At 37.9% G+C, this 23,413-nt stretch overlaps 1 protein-coding gene across 1 annotated transcript in view; it reads left to right on the forward strand.

The window, feature by feature from the left end:
• Positions 1-19,770, forward strand: part of BPNT2 (3'(2'), 5'-bisphosphate nucleotidase 2) — a 38,566-nt gene extending 18,796 nt beyond the window's left edge. Inside the window, exons 3-5 of the mRNA XM_004435722.2 lie at positions 1,264-1,359; positions 11,371-11,532; positions 13,568-19,770. Of these exons, the coding sequence (XP_004435779.1) occupies positions 1,264-1,359; positions 11,371-11,532; positions 13,568-13,839 (530 nt within the window). The 3' untranslated portion in view covers positions 13,840-19,770. The remainder of the gene's footprint in view (positions 1-1,263; positions 1,360-11,370; positions 11,533-13,567) is intronic.
• Positions 19,771-23,413: the final 3,643 nt, after the last annotated feature.

Below are 23,413 nucleotides of genomic sequence, written 5' to 3' on the forward strand. Positions count from 1 at the left end.
AGGTGGTATATACATGTTGGTAGATATTTTCCCAGTCCAAGACAGCTCTTATGATTAGATTTTAAGACAGAGAGCTGCATTAATGCAGTATGGTGTGAAACATCTGGACTGGATCAGTTCCTGTTAACCCCTGCCCCCGCCCCTACTGTATTATGGCATATTCCTATTGGTGACAGTGGCTCAGTATGTCACTGATTCTTCAGTGAAGGGAAGTTTTTAGCAGTCACAACGACAAAATGGTTCCTACTGCACGCCTTTTTATTGAGGTGTTTATATATTGAGGTGTGTATTATTGAGGTCTTTCTTTATATAGCTAGAATACAATATTTACCTGTGATATTGGGAATTTGGGTTTTGTTGCATATACATCTATCCTTGGAATTCAAAATAGTAATCCTAGGCACCCAGAAAGCAAGTAGCAAATCAGAGAATTACGCCCCGCCCCCCATTTTCATTCTTTTTACCTAGTTCTCGCTTAGATTTCATTTCTGTGGATCCTCTCCCATGCTTTGTTTCTTACCCAGAGAGACCTAATTCCTGCTTTTTCTCTGTTCTCTTGGTATATATGTTAAAGTTGGTTGCTTATATATTTGTCCTTCTAGATGGTAAGTTCTCTGAATGTGGGAGCTTTTGCTTCCTTACCTTTGTATTCAAATGCTTAAGCACTGAACTTGACCCATAATAGACACTCAATAGTTAACTATTTGGAGAACAGGGAGAAGACACTAGGTGTGTATATGTAATAGTAACTGAAATTATAAAACAGTATTTTGCAGGAGTGGATAATAGAAATATGGAATATTGAGGGGTTTTTTAATTTAAAAAGTTTTCTAAACTGAGATTGGCTTGATTGTATAGTAGTGATAATATTTAGTGAGTGCATCCCTTGTGCAGGGACTATTTAAGTACTTAACTTGATTTTTAAATTTAACCCTAAAATTAAAAATAAATTTAATTTATACCTAAAATGGGTATTTAATTAGTATTTATATTTTACAGATGAGGAAACTGAATTTAAGTAATTCACACAGAGACAGGCAGCTAATAAAATGGTAGGCTGGGAAAATAACCCAGGTAATCTGCGTATGAAACCAAAACTCAAGTACTCCCTTACACTGGCTCTCATTGCTAGACTGTCTGAGGGGATTGTTGACGAAGAAAGACATTTCATGTACATAAATTTTTAGTGAAATAAAGTGTAACATTGTATCCTGAATTTATTTGTTACTTTGACAATTGTGTTTTTGGTTTTTTTTCTCATAGAGGATCTTCGAAAGTATGTCACTACTATGGTGTGTGTGGCTGTAAATGGTAAACCTGTGCTAGGAGTAATACATAAGCCATTTTCTGACTATACAGGTAAGAAGTATGCTAGAGCAAGAGTTAATATTATTAAATCTTTTGTCTATAGTACTTACCATCCTGTCAGAATCTCAGCTGAGCTCAGTAGTTATTAAATAAGTCAATCCCCTACCCTACGTCACCCCTTCACTGGATACAGTGAGGATTTTATCATTGGTACTGATAATACATGACAAAGCAGAGCTTTCTAAACTTTCTTTAGAGGACAGAAGCTGTGTTGGATGAAGAGGAGAGATTCTTAGTGTGTTGGGCAATACAGTTGGGCACAGACTCCCGGGCAGCTGAGGTCCTCTCTGTTTTACTCATGCTGTTGCTGGGGAAAAGGTCTAGAGCTCTTACACATTCTGGGTGGATTCTGAAGTCCACCATGAAGTGGCATTAGCCAAATCTGTTGTCATATCAGGAAATGAGCTTAATATTGTGGTGGTTAAGGGCATATTGTTATGGTTAAGGGCAATGCCAACCTTAGCATCAAAAATGGATGGTGTCACTGTGAAAGTCTCAATAATCAGGCTAATCCCTCTGTAGCCCTGGATGCCCTTCAGAGTTCCCTTGGACCCTTGCTTCCCTACCTTCTTAATGCAGACATGTTCCTTAGCTTCCTGCACATGGCAGGTCAGATGTATGATGGTCGTGTTGGGAGTGAGAGTGTGGAAGACCATGCCAAAGAGCTTCCCATTCAGCTCAGGAATGACCTTACCCAAAGCCTTGCCAGTGCTAATGGATACTGGGGTGACATTTTGGTATCACTGCAGCCATTATGCTGCAGTTTGCCAAAGAGGCTAGCCATGGTCTTCCAGATAGCAGTGATGGGTGTGGACTGTGTCACAAGTCCACAATGACACCATAAGCTGTCACGGTGGAAAAGTTGAGGGAAACAATTAATGGTGTAAGCAATGTTGCTGACAGTCTGAAGGGAATCGTCATCCTTTGTGCTAACTCCCGTCAAAAACACGGGGCAAGGATTAAGGCCTTTTTGGCTCCACTATCCTCTTAAGATGGTGTGGTTCTTGATGGTGACAGTATCCACTTTGTCACTGTTGAAAGCAGCCCTAATGACCTGGTACAGTGAATTGAGTAATGTCCCCCTCAAAGTCACGTGCACCCCTGTATTAGTTTCCTAGTTCTGCCATAAAAAAAAAACTCACAAACTATGTGTCTTTAACAATAGAAATGTAGTTTTTCACAGTTGTGGAAGCTAGAAGTCCAAAATCAAGGTGTCGGTAGTGCCATACTCTCTCTGAAACCTGTAGGGGAGAATCCTTCCTTGTTTTTCTCTTACCTTTGGTAGTTTGGCAGCAATCCGTGGTGTTCCTTGACTTGTAAACATATCACTCCAATCTCTGCCTCCATCATCTTGTGGCATTCTCCCTATGTCTCTGGGTCTGTGTCTCTTCTCTTCTTGTAAAGACAACAGTCATATTGGATTAAGAGCCCAGCCTACTCCAGCATGACCTCATTTTAACTAGTTACATCTGCAATGATCCTATTTCCAAATAAGGTCAGATCTGAGGTACTGGGGGTTAGCACTTCAACATACCTTTTGAGGGAACACAGTTCAACCCATAACAACCTGGGACTTGAGAATGTGACCTTATGTGGAAATAAGGTCTTTGCAGATGTAATTAAGGTAAGTGTCAAGATTACCTCATCCTGGAGTAGGGTGGGCCCTTAAACCAATGAGAGTCTCCTTAGAAGAAACAGGGAGTATACAGACACTCAGGGGATAAGACAATGTGAAGGTGGAGGCAGAGATTGGAGTGATACAGTATAAGGCAAGGAATACCAAAGATTGCCAGTAGCCACAGAGGCTAGCAGAGAAACATGGAGCAGATTCTCCCTTAGAGCTTCCAGAAGGCACAATCCTGCCAATTTCTTGATTTTGGACCTCTGGCCTGCAGGCTGTGAGAAAATAAATTTTGCTTACCATAAGCCCTTGAGTTTGTGGTAATTTGTTACGGCAGCCCTGGGAAGCTAATACGCCAGGCATCCATACAGTTCTATCGTTTACTCCAGCCTTCTCCATTGTGTCTCAGTGATGTGGTTGACAGTGCATTAGAAGGCTCTCTGTCAAGTGGAGAGAAAGAGAGACAAGGTTAATTTTTGATTACTCTAAAATTATTTCCTTTGACAATAACCTTGTATCCCAAATTCTGGCTGCTCTGAGATAGGCTAAACATATATTTCTATGAGTGTTGGTTCTACATTTCAAAACGAAATCTGCTTTGTACTATCTGACCTTTAATCTCATTTCATAATTCAGATAGTTTTTAAAGTCTACAATTTGATGAGCTACAAAAGGTTTATGCCATTACTGTGATAATGTGCCTTAATATTAATTATATAATTGCTTTATGGTTTACGGATTGCTTTCACATATTTCTTTGAGTTCTTGCTGAATTAGTTAGGATACAGGTTAGGCTGCTGTAATAATATGCATCAAAACATGGGAGATTGAACAAAATAGTTTATTTCTCTCCCTTCTCTAACAGCCTATATGTAAGCAGACCAGCGCTACCATGGCAGCTCCCTGGTACCAGGCGTGGAGTCCATTCCCTCCTGCTGCTTTGCTGTGCTAAAATTTGTTGCCCTCCTCTGCATGACTGAGGATGGCTCACTGCTTTAGCCACATTCCACCAGTGGAGAGGGTAAAAAGGGAGACATGGAGGACATTTCCCACTACGGGTTTGACCCATAAGTTGCATGCATCACTTCAGCTCACATCCACTGATCAAAACATAGCTAGAACTCAGCCATAAGGGAGGCTAGAAATGTAGTCTTTATTTCAGTGATGGTGACCATCTAAGGTAAAATTCAGGAATTCTGTCACTCAGGGGAAATAGGGAAAGTGTATATTGGAGTCTACTCTAGCAGTACTGTTTCACCTAGTATAGCTCATGAGAGAGGGACACAATTACTGTTAGTGCTCCCTCTTACAGGTGAGGAAATGAGACTCAGAAATTTGATACATTCCTCAAGGTCATCTAGCTAAGTTAGAGAAGGAATCAACCCCAGGAATTTTATGCAAATCAGTATATCACACCACTTTTGTAATAATACTTAATATTTAATTTAATGTTATCTCATTGAGCCTTTCAATAGATAACTCTGTGTGACAAAGGAAAACGTCGTCTTTTTATAGAGGAGAAAAGGGGCTTAGCAGCTCTTGTCATGAAAACCATATAGTTCAAAATGTTACTGCAAGAGCTAATCATTCCCTACTAATACCTCACATTTGTTGAGTATTCTCACAGTTTATGAAGTGTATTGACATAAGTTGACTCAGCCTCAAAATAACTCAGGAAAGAATATAAAACAGTAATTACAATGACTTTTTTTTAATTAAAAAAAAGGCACATAAAAGTACGGAGTTTAAGTCTTTGAGGCCCATTCTTATTCTTTTGACAACGTCCCTTATTGCCTCTTCTATATCAGTTAGGATTGCGTTTCGCTGTATATTAAGTAAATCTGATTACAGTGGTTAAACAAGTAAGGGCTTTATTTTTCTCAGCTAATAGGACCGCCAAAGAGTAGTTGTGGTTCAGTGGCTTTATGATACTGTTAAGGACCTGACTCCTCTCTTTTTGCCTTTTTTCTTAGAAGGTGACTTTGTTTGCGTGCTTAGAAAGTGGGTGTTTCCAGTTACCGTGGCTCTATTCTAGACAGGAAGAAAGGGGAAAGAAGAGGGACAAAAGATCCATCCCAGATATTCTTTGTATCAGGAAAGAATAACTTGAAGCCCTCTGCTTCATCTCATTGGCCAAATGTCACGTGGCACCCTTAGCTGCCAACAGAGCCTGCAACTCCAAAGAAAGTTAGAACCATAATAAAGAAAATGCAGAGTAAATTGATATTGGATAGGTAAATAGATTCACATTCTTTGGGCCCTGTTTCCAGGTCTGTTCATTTTGGAGGGGAGAATAGAGATAATAAAATGCCCATTTAAAAAAATCTTTATTCCATAAGAATTATTTCCCCCCATAGGCTTACCTCCCATAAAATAAAAAAGCCAAAAGTCTCTAACTTAGGAGCAAGTTATGTTCCACAGATGTCTTTTTAAGTTAGTAATAAAATGCCCTATTCTATGATGGAGCTGACTGCCCAGTCTGCTGGAACATAGGTACTTGCTAGTTGGCAAACATTCGAAAAGAATCAGTGAGTCCTTAATTAGGGGTGGTTTGACCTTCCATTCCTGGATCAAAGGTTTGTTTGGCTTGTACCCTCTTTTTAGACTGTTATTTTCAGATCCAGACTGTATATTGCTGTTGGCAGAGTACCAACTGTCAAGTATTGTATGTTCACCAGAATTTAGCTATACTTGACTATCGTGGGAGCTAGATATTGTTGTTGACAGCAGTTAGAGCAAAGCTGATCAAAATTCTCATCAGACTTAATTCATTGAGTTTGAAATTCTAAGAGGCAAGAGATACTTGAATAGTATTTTAATGAAGTTATGTATAAATGTGTAAGTGTAGTATATCCACTCATTGGACATTTGTAGCTATTAAAAATAAGTTATAATGTTTGAAGTCTGTGTAGCAAAGTACCAGCTACTTATTTCCTACTGGACTTTTTTTAGCATATCTTGCAGACAGAATAAACACATTCTGTTAACTGCTATTTTACCTTTTACCTTATCACTGTTAACCTCATTATCATTATCAATCATTTACATTTATTTAAGCACCTACTGTATTTTTTAAGGTGGTTGAAGTAATTTTGTCCATATAAGCGTTATGGCTGAATGTATTGAGTTTATGTAACATAAAATATATTTTTTAAAAATATTGAATTAGTAACTATCTAAAAGTATTCTGGTACTATCTACTGAGATGTGCTGTCTTTATTCTCTTACTCAATACTGACCTCTAGAGATACAGCATCGTAAATTTACTTCTTAGTAAAACCATGTTTTTTGATCATTTCTAAAAAGAATTTAGAGGTTTTTTGTGTTTTTTCCTCTCATTACTTTTTTTTTACTTTTATTATGAATAATCTCAAACAAACATAAAATTATAATGAATATATATTCCTTCATCTAGATTTAACAGTTGATAACATTTTTATATATTTGCTTTTTTTTGCATATTTGCTTTTTTTTGCTTATATACTTTAAAGAAAATTATAAAGATCATTACATTTTACCCCTGTATACTTCAGTATGCATCTCTTAAAAGAATGTGTTTCTACACAAGAACCATGCTATTGATATAATAATAAAATTAACAGTTATTCCCTAATTGATCCAATGTGAATGTAAATATATTTCCCCCAATTGTTCCTAAAGTGAATTTTACAACCAGTTACTTCAAACCAAGATCCAGTCAAGTGACAAGCATTTCTTTTGGTTGTTGGGTTGCTATGTTAAATTCTCTTAAACTAGAACAATCTCCAGCCCCCTTTTTCCCCATGACATTGACTTGTTGAGGAGACCAGGTCAGTTGTCATAGAATGTCCTGCCTTTTGGATTCTTCTGATATTTCCTCAGGGTATCATTTGACTTGTATATTTTTACATCTTCTTTTTCTTATAAAGTGCAAATTAGATCTGAAGCCTTGACTGGATTAAGGTTAAGCATTTTTGTCAAGAGTCCATTGTAGATAGTCTTCATGTACTTCCTATTGCATCATATACATGACATATAATATCTCATCTCATTATTAATGATGCTTAAGATGGTCATGACCAGATCTCTCAGTTACGAAATTATTTTGATTCTCTTGTTACCAGCAGGTAATCTGGAGAGAGATTGTGGCACCATTTGAGATCGAGATTCTATTAAACCTTTTACATAATAGTTTTAAGATCTATTAAAGATGTAAAATGGGATTTTCTAATTCTGTTGTTTTTTTCTATGTATGTTAGTTGGAATTCTTCTATAGAGAAATTTCTCCATCAGCTGGAGTTACTTATCCTAAAATGTAGTTCCTACTAGAAAGACAGGATAAATGTTTAACTCTTCCTTTACCAATTTTCAAATAAGGAATTAGGGTAAAAACTCCCTCCAGTGGGAACAGCTGTTATTTTTTCAGGGGTAATATTAACCTTTTAATAGCCTTATGATCTCATGGATTTTTGTATATTCAGTGTGATTCAAACTGCAGTTATTATTTTTAAGTTAAATTTGTTCTTTTTGTTGCTCACTTTTACCCACACCTTAATGTATAGTGTTTTCTTTAGGTATCGTTATATGGTCCTTTTCCTTAGGTATTGTCTGTTGGTTCTCTCCTATGAGCAACAATTAAATGAGCTTATTTTAACCTTCTTCTTGACTACTTGTCCCGTTTTAGTCAATCATATCTTTTTTGATGTTCGTCTTTCTACTCTGCTATTCAGCTCTTCAGATTTAGGTGGAATCCTTTGACTGTCATCAGTCAGCTATGAGATAACATTTACATAGCTTTCTTCTTCCGCCTTTATTCCTGTTTTTGATTTCCTCTTGAATCCACAGTTAAATTTATCCAGTGCTAACCAACAGTGCTTTTGCTGAGATTTCTTCAGTCATCCCTTGGTTGGATAAAGCTTGTCCTCTAATGGATTACTTCAGAAAAGCTTGCTCATGGATGTGGTATTACCTGAGTCCTTACATGTTAAAAGCTTTTTCTATAACCTTGATACATGAAAGACCTCTTGGCTAGTGATAAAATCTTCGGTTTTATATTCATTTCCTATATTCATTTCCTAGGGCTGCTATAACAAATGACCACAGATGGGGCAGCTTATTTTCTTGTAGTTCTGGAGGCCAGAAGTCTGATATCAAGGTGTCAGCAGTGTCATGCTCCCTCTGAAGGCTCAAGGGAAGAATCCCTCCTTGCCTCTTCCAGCTTCTGGTGTCTCCAGGCGTTCTTTCCTTTCTGCTCCTTGGTTTGTAGACACATCACTCCAATCCATGCCTCTGTCTTCACATCCCTTTGTCTCTGTATTTCTGTGTCTCCTCTTCTTATAGGGACACCAGTCATTGAATTTAGGGCCCGCTCTAATCCAGAATGACCTCAACTTTAATTACATCTGCAAAGACGCTGTTTCCAAATAGGGTCACATTCTGAAGGTTCTGGGTAGACATGAATTTTGGTAAGGCGCTATTCAACCCACTGTACCCCTTTTTTTCTTAGTTAACTGGTAGAAACTGTTGAACTGGTGCAATACGTGTGTAGGCATGTGTTGAATCTTGTTGGCAATAGTAATAAGACTGATAACCAGTTTTTCTTTCCTTTGTAAGTGGCTTGGTCTTTTTGCCTATAGTGCCAATGAACTTTATATTTAAAGTCTAATAATAGAACTATATCTCAGATTCAGAGTTGGCATTCTGGGCAGATATCTACATAATATGTCTCTCAGTGTGGACATTTGGGTCTTCTTTTATTTCAGGGACATTTTCTTGAGTCATAATTTTAAAGATTAGTTCTATTTCATTAGTTTGCTTTTCTTTTTCAGAGACTCCTGATAATATATATATGTTGACTCTTCTTTCACTGGCTTCTGTGCCTCTTGCTCTCTGGTCCCTTTTATCTGTTTACTTACTTCACTTATTTTCTGCTTTTCTCATCGCTTACTGTGTTTTTGTACATACCTGTTGTCCTTTGGACATCCTGTGGTTTAGTGCTAAGTCTTCAGTGATTTTGTCCTTTTTTTTTCCAGTTTCTTTCCTGTGTTATGTGAGTTCCCATTTTATATCTTCCTATTCCATCTTTTCTGAGTTGTTGGGGTCTTTTTTTCATAGCGTTCTTTTTCATTTTTTTGTTGCTGATTTGTTTTTAATCATGTTGGAATGTTGTATTATAGTTTTCCTCTGCTTTGAAGTACCTGAAATGTTTTAATCTTCATTCTCTGTGTTTTCTTCCTATATTTTTCAATGGACATTGCAGTTTTATATTTCTTATTCATATTTGGGTCGGCTACTGTGGCATCGGTGGGAGGGTGGTGGCAGAAAACGAGTTTGGATGAGTCTCAGTTCAGGAGCTTTCTTTTCTGTTAGCGTGAGGAAGGCATTATCTTTATTATCAGGCATCTTTTTTTGTTTTCACATTTCTCCTTTCTTGTTTGATCCTGTGTTGTTTCAGTAGGGCCCTTATCTTCAAACCCCTTCCTTCTCTTTAGTTCTATTTGCTGTCTTCCAAATTGTTTCTCTTTTGGAGAGACGTCCTAAAAGATGTAGTATGTCGTCCAGTATGTTCTCAAGACTGCACTTTTGATTCCATGTGTTCTGCGAGCCTCCTCTCCTCTGTGCTCTGCTGCCCAGTTTCAGGCCTACTTTCAGTAGTTCTTGTTGTAGATGGGATCTTTTCCTTCTGGTAGGAAATCCTGGCTGATGTTTTCTGAGTTCTGCCACCACTGAGCATCCTCTGACCTCTTGGCACTTCTGTGAAGCTCCTGCCGTATTCCCCACACTCGGGTTGGCTGCAGCACTTATTCTAATGATCTTCCGTATTTACTCCCTTTCTTGCTCATAAGTTTGTGTTTATGGCTATCCTGTGTCTCCTACTTATTCTTTAGGTATTGATTAAGCGTGTTTGTATTTGTTCTCCTTGTTGCTATGTGTGGTTTTTAGAAAGAAGTGTGAGAAGAGTCCAAGAGACTTCCACCATCATCCTTGAACTCAGAAACCCAGATTCTGTTGGTGTTTTTCTGCAGCCAGGACTAAGTAGTAATGCAGTTGCTTTCCTTGCTAGCCATGGTGGACTGCATTTTACCCCATAGTGAGTGACTGCCAGAACAACTATCTAATTGGGATAATTCTGTAAGTTTGTTTTCTTATAAAGTTTAGTAGTCAGTGAAGAAAACTTCCGAACCAGGAAAAACATTTCAAGCTATCTTTGGGGTCTTCTCACCCACTTAAAAATTTCTGTTCTGGGGCCGGCCTGGTGGCGTAGAGGTTATGTTTGCGAGCTCTGCTTTGTGGCCTGGGATTCACAGGTTCAGATCCCAGGTGTGGACCTACACACCACTCATCAAGCTATGCTGTGGCAGCGTCCCATATACAAAATAGAGGAAGTTGGGCACAAATGTTAGCTCAGGGACCATCTTCCTCATGCAAAAAGAGGAGCATTGGCAACAGATGTTAGCTCAGGGCCAATCTTCCTCACCAAAAAGAAAAAATTCTGTTTATTTTAAAATCTAGAGCTTTTTCTTTTTATACTCTGTGATAAAGCAGATATGTAACCTAACTCACTCACCTCTTTGTCTCATGTTTGTAAAACTCCTTAGGAGATTGAGCCAATATGCAAATAATTGAAACCTCTATCAGAAGTAGAGGTAGTATAGGAGAAAAATAAAATTTAAAATTTGAGTTATCCAGGGTAATTAGTTGTGTTTATGTCATAGGTTGTCACAGATTGGGTTCCCCGGGAATCAGACTTCAAGATGGAGATTAGCGTGCAGAATGTTTATTAGGGAGTATACTCTTGGGATCAAATCTGTGGAACGGAGGAGGGAAGTGATATTAGGTCCAAGGAGAAGTTTAGTTGCAATTGGATTCCAGTGAAGACTCAGCCACCACCCAACAGGGAGCCCTGGAGCCTGGGAGATCTTAAGCCAAGTAGTTAATAGTCATTATCTCTGGCTGGTCAGGAGTAAATGGCCTTTTTTAGCTTTGTCTTAATATATGCCTATGTTAGTGTAAAAAAAATAAACATGTTACTCTTGTATTCAGGAAAAAAATAAAGCTCTTTGTTTTGGAAAAAAATGCAAGTAATTCTGTGGAAGAAGGTATTTTTTCAGTTACTCTTGGTACTTCCAGTTCTACTTTTAAAAGTGCTATTAATGGGGCCGGCCCCGTGGCTTAGCGGTTAAGTGTGTGCGCTCCGTTGCTGGCGGCCCGGGTTCGGATCCCGGGTGCGCACCGACGCACCGCTTCTCCGGCCATGCTGAGACCGCGTCCCACATACAACAACTAGAAGGATGTGCGGCTATGACATACAACTATCTACTGGGGCTTTGGGGGAAAAATAATAAATAAAATTATTAAAAAAAAAAAAAGTGCTATTAATGGATATTATATTTGCTTTTCAGCTTGGGCAATGGTAGATGGTGGGTCAAATGTGAAAGCCCGCACTTCCTACAATGAGAAGACCCCAAGGATTGTTGTGTCCCGCTCCCATTCAGGAATGGTCAAACAGGTTGCTCTTCAGACGTTTGGAAACCAGACAACAATTATCCCCGCTGGTGGTGCTGGTATGTTTCTACTCCCCTGTGGTGCCTATCAAGTGTTCCCAGCATAGTCAGGGCTGGGTCAAGAGACAGATTTGGTTGTGCCATGCTCGAGAAGAAAGTGAGAACAGACGGTGTACTTTTGAGACAGGCATGTCTCCTCCTCGGTTATCTCCAGGGTGGGATTTGAGTCGCACGTGCCTTCTTGTTAGAAACAATCTCACAACAGTGATTTCTGTTCCTCGAGTACTACAAAAGCATCTTCCTGTCAGTGATGTTATCAATGGTTGTTTTATATGTGATCTGATTTTAAAATAATTGTCCTATTAGTTTAACTGTGGGCATATCAAGGAAGGAAGAAAAGATCAAGCACATTACGATGCCTTGTATGGCAGAAGGATGCTGGGAGTCATCGTAGGTGTTATTAGAATGGCTAATCCCTGAGTCATGTTTAACACACCTAGACTCCTCAGCTTGCCTGTCTGGGATGAGCCCGAGAGTCTGTGCCCATTCAGCTTAATGTATATTCTGTACTATGGTGTTACCTCTGTTATAGATCGAGGGTCAGCTGACTTTTTCTGAAAGGTCAGATAGTAAATATTTTAGGCTTTGTGAGCCACATATGGTTTCTGTTACATAATATTCTTTGATTTTTTTTTTTTAACCACCCTTTAAAAGTTTAAAAACCATTCATAGCTTGAAGGCTGTACAAAAACAGGCTGTGTCCTGGATTTGGCTCGTGGGCCATTTGCCCACCTTTGTTTTGAGTGCTGTTTAATATGACACAAGTGTTTTTTTTTTTTTTTTTTTTTTGTGAGGAGATCAGCCCTGTGCTAACATCCGCCAATCCTCCTTTTTTTTGCTGAGGAAGATGGCCCTGGGCTAACATCTGTGCCCATCTTCCTCCACTTTATATGGGACGCCACCACAGCATGGCTTGCCAAGCAGTGCGTCGGTGCGCGCCCGGGATCCGAACCAGCGAATCCCGGGCCGCCGCAGCGGAGCGCGCGCACTTAACCGCTTGCGCCACCGGGCCGGCCCCGACACAAGTGTTTTAATTCAAATAAATAGCAGATTATGGTCAGAAACATTTGTGCTTGAAAAACCCTTTCAGCACAGTAATAAAGGGAAAAGTAATACTTATTAATTGTTTTTGTGTGTGTGAGGAATATCAGCCCTGAGCTAACATCTGATGTCAATCCTCCTCTTTTTTTTTTTTTTTTTTTTCTGCTGAGGAAGATTGACCCGGACCTAACATCTGTGCCCATCTTCCTCCACTTTATATGGGATGCCGCCACAGCATGGCCTGGCAAGCGGTGCATTGGTGCGCGCCCGGGATCCGAACCCGAGAGCCCCGGGCCACCGAAGTGAAGTGCGCGCACCCAACCGCTTGTGCCACTGGGCGGCCCCGATACTTATTAACTTTTAAGCCTAATAGTTTTAATTTACTGATTACGTGTATTTGCCTTCCTTAATATGGCTTTATTTTTCTTACAGGCTCTCTGTTAAGTTGATTAGGAGAGGTAATGTGCAAAATACCCAGTAGGAGGTGATAAACCAGAGGTCTAGACTTAGTTTCTTCTGTATTTATTTAATGGTTTTTTAAATTATGCCTCATTTAAAAAAAGACTTAAGATAGTAGTGTTATTTTGTGTCTCATCTTTCAGATCCAGCCTTCCTAGATCCTCAAGTCAAACCTGTGGGTGTTTAGCTTCAGTATAATGTTCCATAGGAAATGATTCATACTGAATGCGTCATTCCATAGAAAACAGCCACAAAGTAGATTTAAATTTAAAAAATTATAGGCATATATTTGGTTATGCTTGAGAATAGCTTAATAAGTTACTTTGCAGTATATTTTTTGCTCATTTGGGTTTAATGTCTGTGCTATTACTTTAAAAAAAGCTATTTTAAAATAATTTTAGACTTAGCAGTTGCAAAGATAGTACGAAAGCTCCTGCACACTCTGTGCTGTTATTTTTAACAATGTACTCAAGAAAGTCAGCTGCTGTCTTTAAATCTTTCCATTAGTGACTTACGTTCTGTGTTTATCTTTTAGGTTATAAAGTTTTAGCGCTCTTGGATGTGCCTGATAAGAGTCAAGAAAAAGCTGATCTATATATCCATGTGACATACATCAAAAAGTGGGATATATGTGCTGGCAATGCCATCTTAAAAGCCCTTGGGGGGCATATGACCACCCTGAGTGGTGAAGAAATCAGTTACACTGGTTCCGACGGCATTGAAGGAGGGCTCCTTGCTAGCATCAGAATGAACCACCAGGCTCTGGTCAGAAAACTCCCAGATCTAGAGAAGACTGGGCATAAATAAGCAAGGCTAATTACAGGTCACAGCTCTTCCAGAGTTGAACAGTCAGCCTGAAACGTTGGAGGCTTCAGAGCATCAGTGAAGACTATGCATGGTGAAGGCGATCCCGAACTTTTTAAAGTATTTATGAAGCATCAGAGATTTATTTTCCCTGTGATAGGATGCAAGATCAGGGAAAATGGGTTGCTTCGTGTCTCAAGTATTGTCTTTATTTTTGAGACTATTTTCGTACAGTTGTCATACACAAGGCGCGTATATATATATATATATATTTGTGAATTAAAAATCTATAGCTAAGTCTACATTGTTATGAGTCAGCATTTTGACACAATATCATGAATCTTCACTATTTGTTACTACTTTTCGTATAGAATTGGGCTGAAGAAAGGATTGATTTTGTGTAGATGTTTAGTATTACTTTACAATTATATCTCATTGAAAATAAAGTAATTGGGGGTTTTTACTCCTAATTCAGATGGAAAGCACAAGAAGCCACACATTCATTAATATGCAACAAATGCTCTATTTATCTGTTACTGATTATTTCTTATAGATTAAAATAGAAAAAACTTAAATTGTTTTTTTCTTTCAAATTTTAATAACAGATTCACCAGCTAGTAGAGAATACAGATGGTTGTGTTGTAATTGTAATTTCTGTGTGTGTTTTGTTTGTTTATAAAGAAAAGTTTGTTTGTACCCATGGGTTCAACATTTCTGCCATCTTGCTGTCGATTTTCCTTTGCCCTTTAGACAGTGCATGGTTCCATCCTTTCCCTCTTGACCAACGATTAGTCTTTAACTCGTACGGTTTGGATTAAGGTTTCAGGGTTAGCACTAGGATTTTGGTGCATTTTCTCATTAGGGTTAAAATATGCTATAAAGCATTATAAGAATATAATTGATGCTATTATTAATTGAAAGTTATTTGACATTACATGAATTGAGCTAGCTTTATTTTCAAAAGCTTTGTTTTAGTAGTTTTTAAAAAATTTGCCAGGTTTGTATACAGAGATTCTCTCAGTATCAAGAATGAGTTATGGGGCCGGCCCCCTGGCTTAGCGGTTAAGTGCATGCGCACCGCTGCTGGCGGCCCGGGTTCGGATCTCGGGCGCGCACCAACGCACCACTTCTCTGGCCATGCTGAGGCCGCGTCCCACATACAGCAACTAGAAGGATGTGCAGCTATGACATACAACTGTCTACTGGGGCTTGGGGGGAAAATAAATAAATAAAATTATTAAAAAAAAAAAAAAAAAAGAATGAGTTATGGCTGCTTTTGCCATGGTTGCTTTTACCATTAATAAATGGATCTAACCTAACCAGACTCTCAAAGTAGTAACTCTTGAGATACTTTATAGTTTCCTCTCAGATTGAAATAATGAAGGTTAAAGTTACTTTCTGATGCGTTTTTTCTCTATTCAAAATGTAGAATCTGGTTGGAAGAAAGGTCGTGGCATAGTCACTGTGTCACTGTAATTAGAACCTTTGTGAACTTTCATTGGGATATCTGATTTCTCTCAATGTGATATCTAGAAACTTTATGTAAACTACCATTATTTCATGTGACTTTGATGTCCTCATATTCTGTAACACACTGATAAGGAGAGAGATTTCTCATAATTTCTTTTCTTTCTTTTTTGAAAAAATTTTTAACCTGAAAACAACTTTCCATTTATTTTCGTATCTTGGAGGTAAAATTGACCAAAGAATGGACTTCCTCACCTGGTAGAATGTGCATACAACTTTAGGTTTGCATATTATACTGTCCAAAGCCCTTTAATTCCTCATTAGGGAATTGAATCTAGTATGATACACGTTTCCACCTAATCTCTAGCAACTGGTCATAGATCTTACGGGGTAGTGGGCCTTAATAGGTAGGCTTTGATTCAGTGAAAATTCGAAGTTTTGGTAGTTGGAACACTTGATATTTAAACAGGACTTAGGAATTCTAAACAAAATATTGAAGAACTCATCTTTTTACTTTGCAATGAGATGAGGAAATCCATCTTTCTCAGGTGAGATGGCAAAGGCATATGCAGTTTCCAGAGTCCTGTGGTATAAACATTGGTTTTAATTGTAATGTGTCAAACTTAGGGAAATAGGACTGGCATATATTAGGAAATAGAATTTAATCGAAGGGGTTTTTTTTCAATATTATATGGAAACTTTCTTATTTAATGGAAATGAAACTAGTTTGTGTTAGCAAGCATGATTTCTTTCATTTTATTTTTAATTTCATTAATCTGCATATAGATAATGACTTTGTGAAAGGCTTGTGTTTTGTGCAAAAATTAAGATATTGGCTGACATTTAAATATATTATTTTTATAATTTGTTGGATATAGTCTAGGTACTAATGATTTTTAAGTGCTTTTATAGAAAGTTCATTTAAAAAATCTTTTTGTTTCATTACAGAACTAATATAAGTACAAAGAACAGTATTTATATTTATTTATGTAAGACATTATTGTGCCACAACATACCGGTAAAACACCTTCATGAACAAGTGAGACATGTACTCTCTCCTAGAATTACAATAAATTATTTCTAAAATGTAGCAAAATAGCTAAAGTTTACTCTTAGTGACCCTCACCTCCCCAGCTCCTGGTCTTTCCTTTTCCTCATCTGTGCCCTTATATAGAGGATAATTTTCCGGTAAAATTGAGTTGTACATTTAGTAAAAGCAGCAACATCAATAACCTCAATATCCATGAGCTGTCCCCTTCCTCTGCCCATGTCATCTCTATCTTGTTCCCTATCTTCCTAGCCTGTTCACGTTCTCCTTTTGTTTCTGCTCCTCTTTCTTAACCAATATCCTGTTCCCCAACACTGACCCCAGATTTCTCTCACAGACCTCTCTCTCTCAAGATTGGCTGCTGAGATCTCACAGTAGAACTGAGACTTGAGGCTAAAGTTCCCAGCGAGAGAGCAACCCTGGCAGAGTCCTAGTGGACCATTACTTTTCAAAGACTCTCCTCAAAAAATAAAGGAAAATCACCTTCAAAACCACAAAGCTTTACACTATCAAGTGTAAACCAATGCCTCTGTCTTGACAGAGCATTCCTTGTGACCTGTCCTTCAAACAGTGAGAATGCAGAAGATACAGGACAGTTGGGTATATAAGCCTGCTTGATAAAACTTGCTTTGTCTATTAGTTGTCCTACTTGTATCCCTATTTCAGCTGAGATTACAAGGGCCTACAAGATGGGACTTATTTGTCTTTGGTGTTCAATTGTTTCCCCCAATTTTAGTGTTTTTTTTCCTTGATTTTAAATCAATGTTCAAATGAATTATTTGTTGCTGTATAATGAAAAGTTTTGGTTTATGTGTTTTAAGTAACAATTGTGCAAATTCTTGCTGTTTGCTAAGTGCTCCCTTTGAGTCTTGTGCAAATTAGGTCAGAAGAAGTGGGAGAGGGCAGAGCTAAGAAGAGTGTGGGAAAGAAGAAAGACAGCTCTGGGGCAGGGTAGCAGAGGGACGATGCAAAGCAAACACCTGCCCTAACCCCTGTGATCTGGAACCCCACTCTAGTCTCAGATGCTTAATTCAAAAATTGGATTTCACTCAGGCCTTGAAGGTGACAACTGTCTCTAATAGCACAAGCATACGTAAAGAAAGCTGGAGTGCTACCCCCTAATTCTTCAGAAAAAATATCCAGCTTGCCTCCTCTTGATAACACCTTGAAAACAGCCTTATGGAGTCAATCTTGGACAGGTTAAAAACAAACTATTTGGATGATTCTAGCTGCAACTACTTATCTTGGCTATGTGTTGATTGGTCCTGGATAGAAACAATGATTTTTCATTTTAGATCTTGGTTGAATTTAAGACATATTTAATTATTTTCAGTATATGCCTACAAAAAGTCTGTCTTTTAACTGTTATGTAAAATAAACCTAATCTCTGGTTTCATTTTTATCCTTAAAAAAGTTGTGCCTTAACAATAGGGCATTGTATGTTAATAAGGAAAAACAAAATCATTTTTTAATAGATGGGGAAAATAGGAATTTTTTGCCATTTTAAAATTTAAGTTGTAATGTTTTTAATACTAGAGTTGGGGAAAATTCATGAAAGGTAAATAAAATTGATATAAAGTTATTTTTGCATAATCTAGCATTTACAACTAAAACATTTTTATAAGAACTGGCATCTTGATGTATATAGGTCTGAAGTGATACTTCATCTTTTGGTTTTTAATTTAAGTTAATAATATAAGACCAGGATAGATTACTTTTTTTAAAAATTTCATTTTCAAATCATTTCACTGTGCCATTACGTGTTCTCCTAGTCTTCTGAGTCACTTTGGTTTTAGAAAATAGCTATTTATTCATGGTACCGTATCAACAACTTATTAATGTTAAAAAATACTGTATGTTGTATGACATAACAAACCAGAACAGTTCCTAGATGGGGGAGCATTCTGATTAGCAGTTAATAAGAGGGCAAGAAGAGTTGAACTTTGTACTTCAAAAGGAGGTTTTGGTTTTATGAGGTGCTGGTTATGTAGGTGGTTTATTTTTATTTCATCGAAGCCTGGCAGGTGTTTGCATTCCAATTTACCGTTGGTAAAGGCTTACAAGAAAGCTTTTTCTTTTATTTTTAATTATTTTTAAAGTTGAGTGGTGAATTAATTCTGTGGGAAAATGAAATTTATAAGTAGTTTTCCTTTGAGATAAAAATAAGTCAAACTTTCAGAAGTCAAGGATGATGAATAATATTAAAACAACTTGTTATATGTTGTGTTTTGTAAGGGTTCCCTACAGTATTATGATTAAGGTAATTTGTGTAAATTGCAAAAACAGAAACTGATGTTTGATTAGTAGTATGTTCCTTTAAGATTCTTTTTGAGGTGTATGTTATACACAGTAAGTTATTATTCAAGAAAGACTTGTTCATCTGGTATTTTTTTAAATAGGAAATACAGCATACTAAGTCATCATTAGATCAATTAGCCTACAAAGACTTCTCTCTCCCCAGATTGTCTCTTCTAAACCCTCTTCATCATTTATGTTAAGGAGGGAACGTTTACGGACTTTAATTTATGTGTAAAATACAGACTTCAATTTCCACGTACTCTTACATCCACCGTTGGCAGTAGCCAAAGCTAGCTTAATAGTCTAACAGGAGAGACCGTGTTTTGCCATCATGAACTGTGATGCTGCCAGTGCGTTTTTTCCCATTTGGTGGTGTTACTTAAGCTACCAGATGTGTATGCACTACACAAGGGGTTGAGTTTACACGAAAACTATGAAATGGTGTTTCCTGCCTCTTGAAACTTTGTTTTTTGTCATCCTCACTTCCTGTCAATCTCTTTCTTATAATGGGCTAACGATGATGGGAGGGTTAAAATAAAAATAAGTACCTTCGAATTCCCCTTCCCCTTTGACACATTTAAAGCTGTAGAGGAACTAGACCATTTCTTGTTGCCAAGACATGCTTAGACACCAGAGTTTTCTTGACTTGGCATGCTATACCCTGCCTCACCCACACCACCAAATTTAAGAGTCCTGACTTCAAGCCCTCTGGGAAGTAAACTCTCCTCCCTCCATGTTTGTAGAGCAGTTTTTTTGTACCTCACTTGTAATGCTCATTTTATATGTGCTGTTGTAAACTCCTCAAGGTCAGGGATTGCGTCTTGGTGATTTTTGTATTTCCACCTCAACCCCAGCAGCTAGCCCAGTGTCTTGAAAAAATAAGGTGCTTAATGCTTAAGTTGTTTAAGCTGGTTATTTGTTTTGTTTCCTCTGCAAATAATTATGATTATCACCCCAGACACACTAAATTATTTTTAAAAGTTTTGCCGCCTTTACTTCAGATGCTACCCCATGGCCAATTAGCTCTAGAAAATGTGATTGCCACCAATGAAATGATTATCTCAAACTTGCTGCCAAGCCGAAATTTGAATTTTCTGAATAAATTGGTCGTGTCTGAAAGAGATGGTGAGCCGCGTCTGCTTTTTTTTTCTTTTTTTCTTAAGCTATGGTAAAATATATATGACATAAATTTAACATTTTAACCATTTTTAAGTGTATAATTCAGTGGCATTAAATACATTCACAGTGTTGTGCAACCGTCACCACCATCCATTTGAAGAACTTGTTCATCATCCCCCATGGAAACTCTGTACCCATTAACAGTCACCCCACTCACCCCTCCCCTCAGCCCCTGGTAACTATCCTGTTTTCTGTCTCTGAATGCATCTGCTTTTGAACTCTTAATTTTGTGGAATTCTCTGTCTTCTCTCTCACCAGGTATGCAAAAGTCATCTGTTTGAGGATGGGTGTACATGACAAACATAGCTATGACAAAACTATAACTTGAATCCTTTAGTAGATTTTTTTAAAGTAACTAAGATGGAGGATAGAAAAAGTGCAAAAGACGAAAAGAACAAAATTGTAGACGGGTAATAATAGAAAAAGTGTGACGAGAAAAATATCCAAGGCTTTTGTTTTCCTCAAGGCTGGTAGATGATAAAAAGATGCCATCCAGCCCCTTTAAGATGTTTTAGTTTTTAATTTGTTTTCTTCTGAGGATGAATAAAGCAAGCTTCAGAAAACCAAGACCTTTCATTCTATCCATGACAAACTATTTGTCTCTCTCTACCTCTACTGATAGCTTCTTTTTGTTACATTATTTTAATTTCTTTAAATACACTTTTTTTTTTTTTTTTTGGTGAGGAAGATTGGCCCTGAGCTAACATCTGTGCCAATCTTCCTCCATTTTGGAAGTGGGGCGCTACCACTGCATGGCTTGGTAAGTGGTGTGTAAGTCCGTGCCCAGGATCCAAACCTGCGAACCCCAGGCCACCGAAGCGAAGCGCATGAACTTAATCACTATGCCACCGGGCTGGCCCCATTCTTTACACTTTTAAAATATAAATTGAGATTTTTTTTCAAATGCTTTTTCTGAAAAGCATGATTTTTCTGAAATTTTGCTTGTTAAATTTACTGAAGATTTCTTGAAAAAGAATTTATCACACTTACAGATTAGCATTTCCTACTTAACAACAACACGAGTATAAAAATGGCAGTGTCGGGAAGATGTACAGGCTTGCTCTCAAAGCCAGTGAGCCCTATCCTGGCTGTGAATTTCTAGGTGATTGCTATTCTGGAACACTCTGCCACTGCTTCCACACCCACTTGCTCTCTCTCGGCTACAAGTACATACAAGAGGCAGAAAATACCTGTTTGAATACTGAAAGAAGCAGATGACTTCTTGACACTTTTTTAAAACTGAGATACATAATTTTACGTTGAGACCTTTGCAGTTTTGGGTTCGTATTAGATATTCCATAAATATATCTTGATAATGGTACTTTTTAAGTGCTTAGCTCAGGAAAGGGCAGGGAGTGAGTGGGTACTTTGTTTATCTAGCTCCCCTTTTTTTAGTTTTAACCACTGGTGAGATGGAGGAAATTTAAACTCCTGGCATCTACTGCAAATCCAAGCCATCTAGCAAAAATATCAGGAGTTTCTATGGTTGCTGGTGAGCTTTCTTCATAGTACATTTTAATTCCATAGAATGTTATAGATCACCTCTATGGCCCTCTGTTGGTATTTCTGTTGCTATGCCTAACATATATCCTGACACGAGAAAAAGATTTTCTGTTCCTTGAAAGCCAGCATAAGCTATCAGCATCATTTTCTATAGCCCTCTTCTCCTACCAAAGTAGGAGAGACTCCTCAGAGTCTAGCATCTTGCTGGTTTTGTCATGGATTGTGTGAAAACACATGGTATCTGGAAAAGTCAACATCAAGCAAGGTAAGGTGATAAAAACAGTGAATGTTCAGCAGTATCCTGTGAAAGGTGAGTGTGATGTGTACACATACGGGGTGGAGAATCAGATCATGTATATCTGAAGGTGGTTAGATAACTTGGTATGGTATTTTGACATTTCTTATTTCAAACCTCACTAAAAGCTCATGAAGAAGAAAGCAAATATGCCCCTTTTAGAGATGGTCTTCTATAGGTGGCCAGCAGTGACCTCCCAAACTGCCAGGTGCCAATGCCTATCTCGCTTGAGTTTTGCTGTGGTTGATTACCTCTTCCTGGAAGCTGTCTCTCCCCTTTTGATTTCAGTGACCTCATTTTCTTCTGGTTTTCCCTCTGCCTCTTGGACTACTTCTTTTCAGTTTCTTTCCTGGGTCCTCTGCTACTATCCATTCCTAATTTATCCCTAATTAATTTATCATTAAATTAGTTTAAGAGATTTTAAAATTTATTTTACAGGTGGGGCTAGAAACAGTTTAAGTTTTTTTCTTAATTATAAACATAACACCTGCTCAAAAAGAACATGAGTAAAACATACATAAGCACAAAGTAAAAAATTAATGCCACCGTAATTCTACCACTCAAAGGTAACCAAGATTCTCACTTATGTGTATGTGTTTTCCCTGTGGAAATATATACGCATACCTTAACAGAAATATACTTACATATTTTTACTCCACTTTGTCCACTTAGCAATATAGCTTTGACAGTTTTTTATCTTAGTGCTCTTTTACAGTGTAAATTTTTTTTTTTGGTGAGAAAGATTAACCCTGAGCTAACATCCATTGCCAATCCTCCTCTTTTTGCTGAGGAAGATTGGCCCTGGCTAACATCCGTGCCCATCTTCCTCTATTTTATATGTGGGATGCCTGCCACAGCATGGCTTGATAAGCGGTACGTATGTCCGCGCCTGGGATCCGAACCTGCGGACCCCAGGTCGCCAAAGCAGAGTGCGTGAACTTAACCACTATGCCACTGGGCCGGCCCCTAGAGCATAAATTTTAATAGTTATCATGCTCAATAGTACAGATGCACATGATTTACTTATTGTATCCTCTGTTGTATATTTAAACTATTTCCCACTTTAGTTATTACAAATAAGACTACAATGATCACCCATGTGATTACTTCCTTAAACTACTTCTATATCAAATGATACACATGTTTAAAGGATATAAGAAACGGATGCATTCGTATGAAATTAGCAATATGTTTATTGTAGAAAAATTATGGTTCAGCAAAAATTGTAGAATCCCACACTCACATTCAAACATAATTACGTACTGTTTGCAAGTTTGAAGGTCCCTAAGACCACTCTGTTTCAATAATTCACTAGAAGGACTCAGAACTCAGTAAAGCTGTTATACTCATGGTTATTTTTTTTTTTATAGCAAAAGGATACAGATTAAGATCAACAATAAGAAATGGCACATAGGGTAGAGTCCAAAAGTCGTGTAGACAGTGCTTGCTTCTCCCATCAACCATGTGGGGCAACATGCATGGAATATCGCCAACAGGGAAGCTCACCCAAGCCTTGGTGTCCAGGACTTTTATTAGGGGTTGGGCATGTAAAGATAACTGGCCACTTCATGGTTGACTTTAGTCTTCAGCCCCTCTAGAGGTTAAGTTGATACTGTAGGGGAGGAAGAGAATTCCTCTACTCATTTCTAGGTCCTTCTGGCTGGCCTAAGAATTAAATTGGCATGAGTCAGAATAATAGGAAAAAATCAAATAAAGTTTTATAACATGTATACATGGGAGAAACCCAAGAAAGCTGAATAACTCACCAGAATGGCTAAAGCTGTCAC

The sequence above is a fragment of the Ceratotherium simum genome, chromosome 31 (assembly GCF_057802395.1).
Source record: "Ceratotherium simum simum isolate JZ-2026a chromosome 31, ASM5780239v1, whole genome shotgun sequence".
Classification (NCBI taxonomy): domain Eukaryota; kingdom Metazoa; phylum Chordata; class Mammalia; order Perissodactyla; family Rhinocerotidae; genus Ceratotherium; species Ceratotherium simum.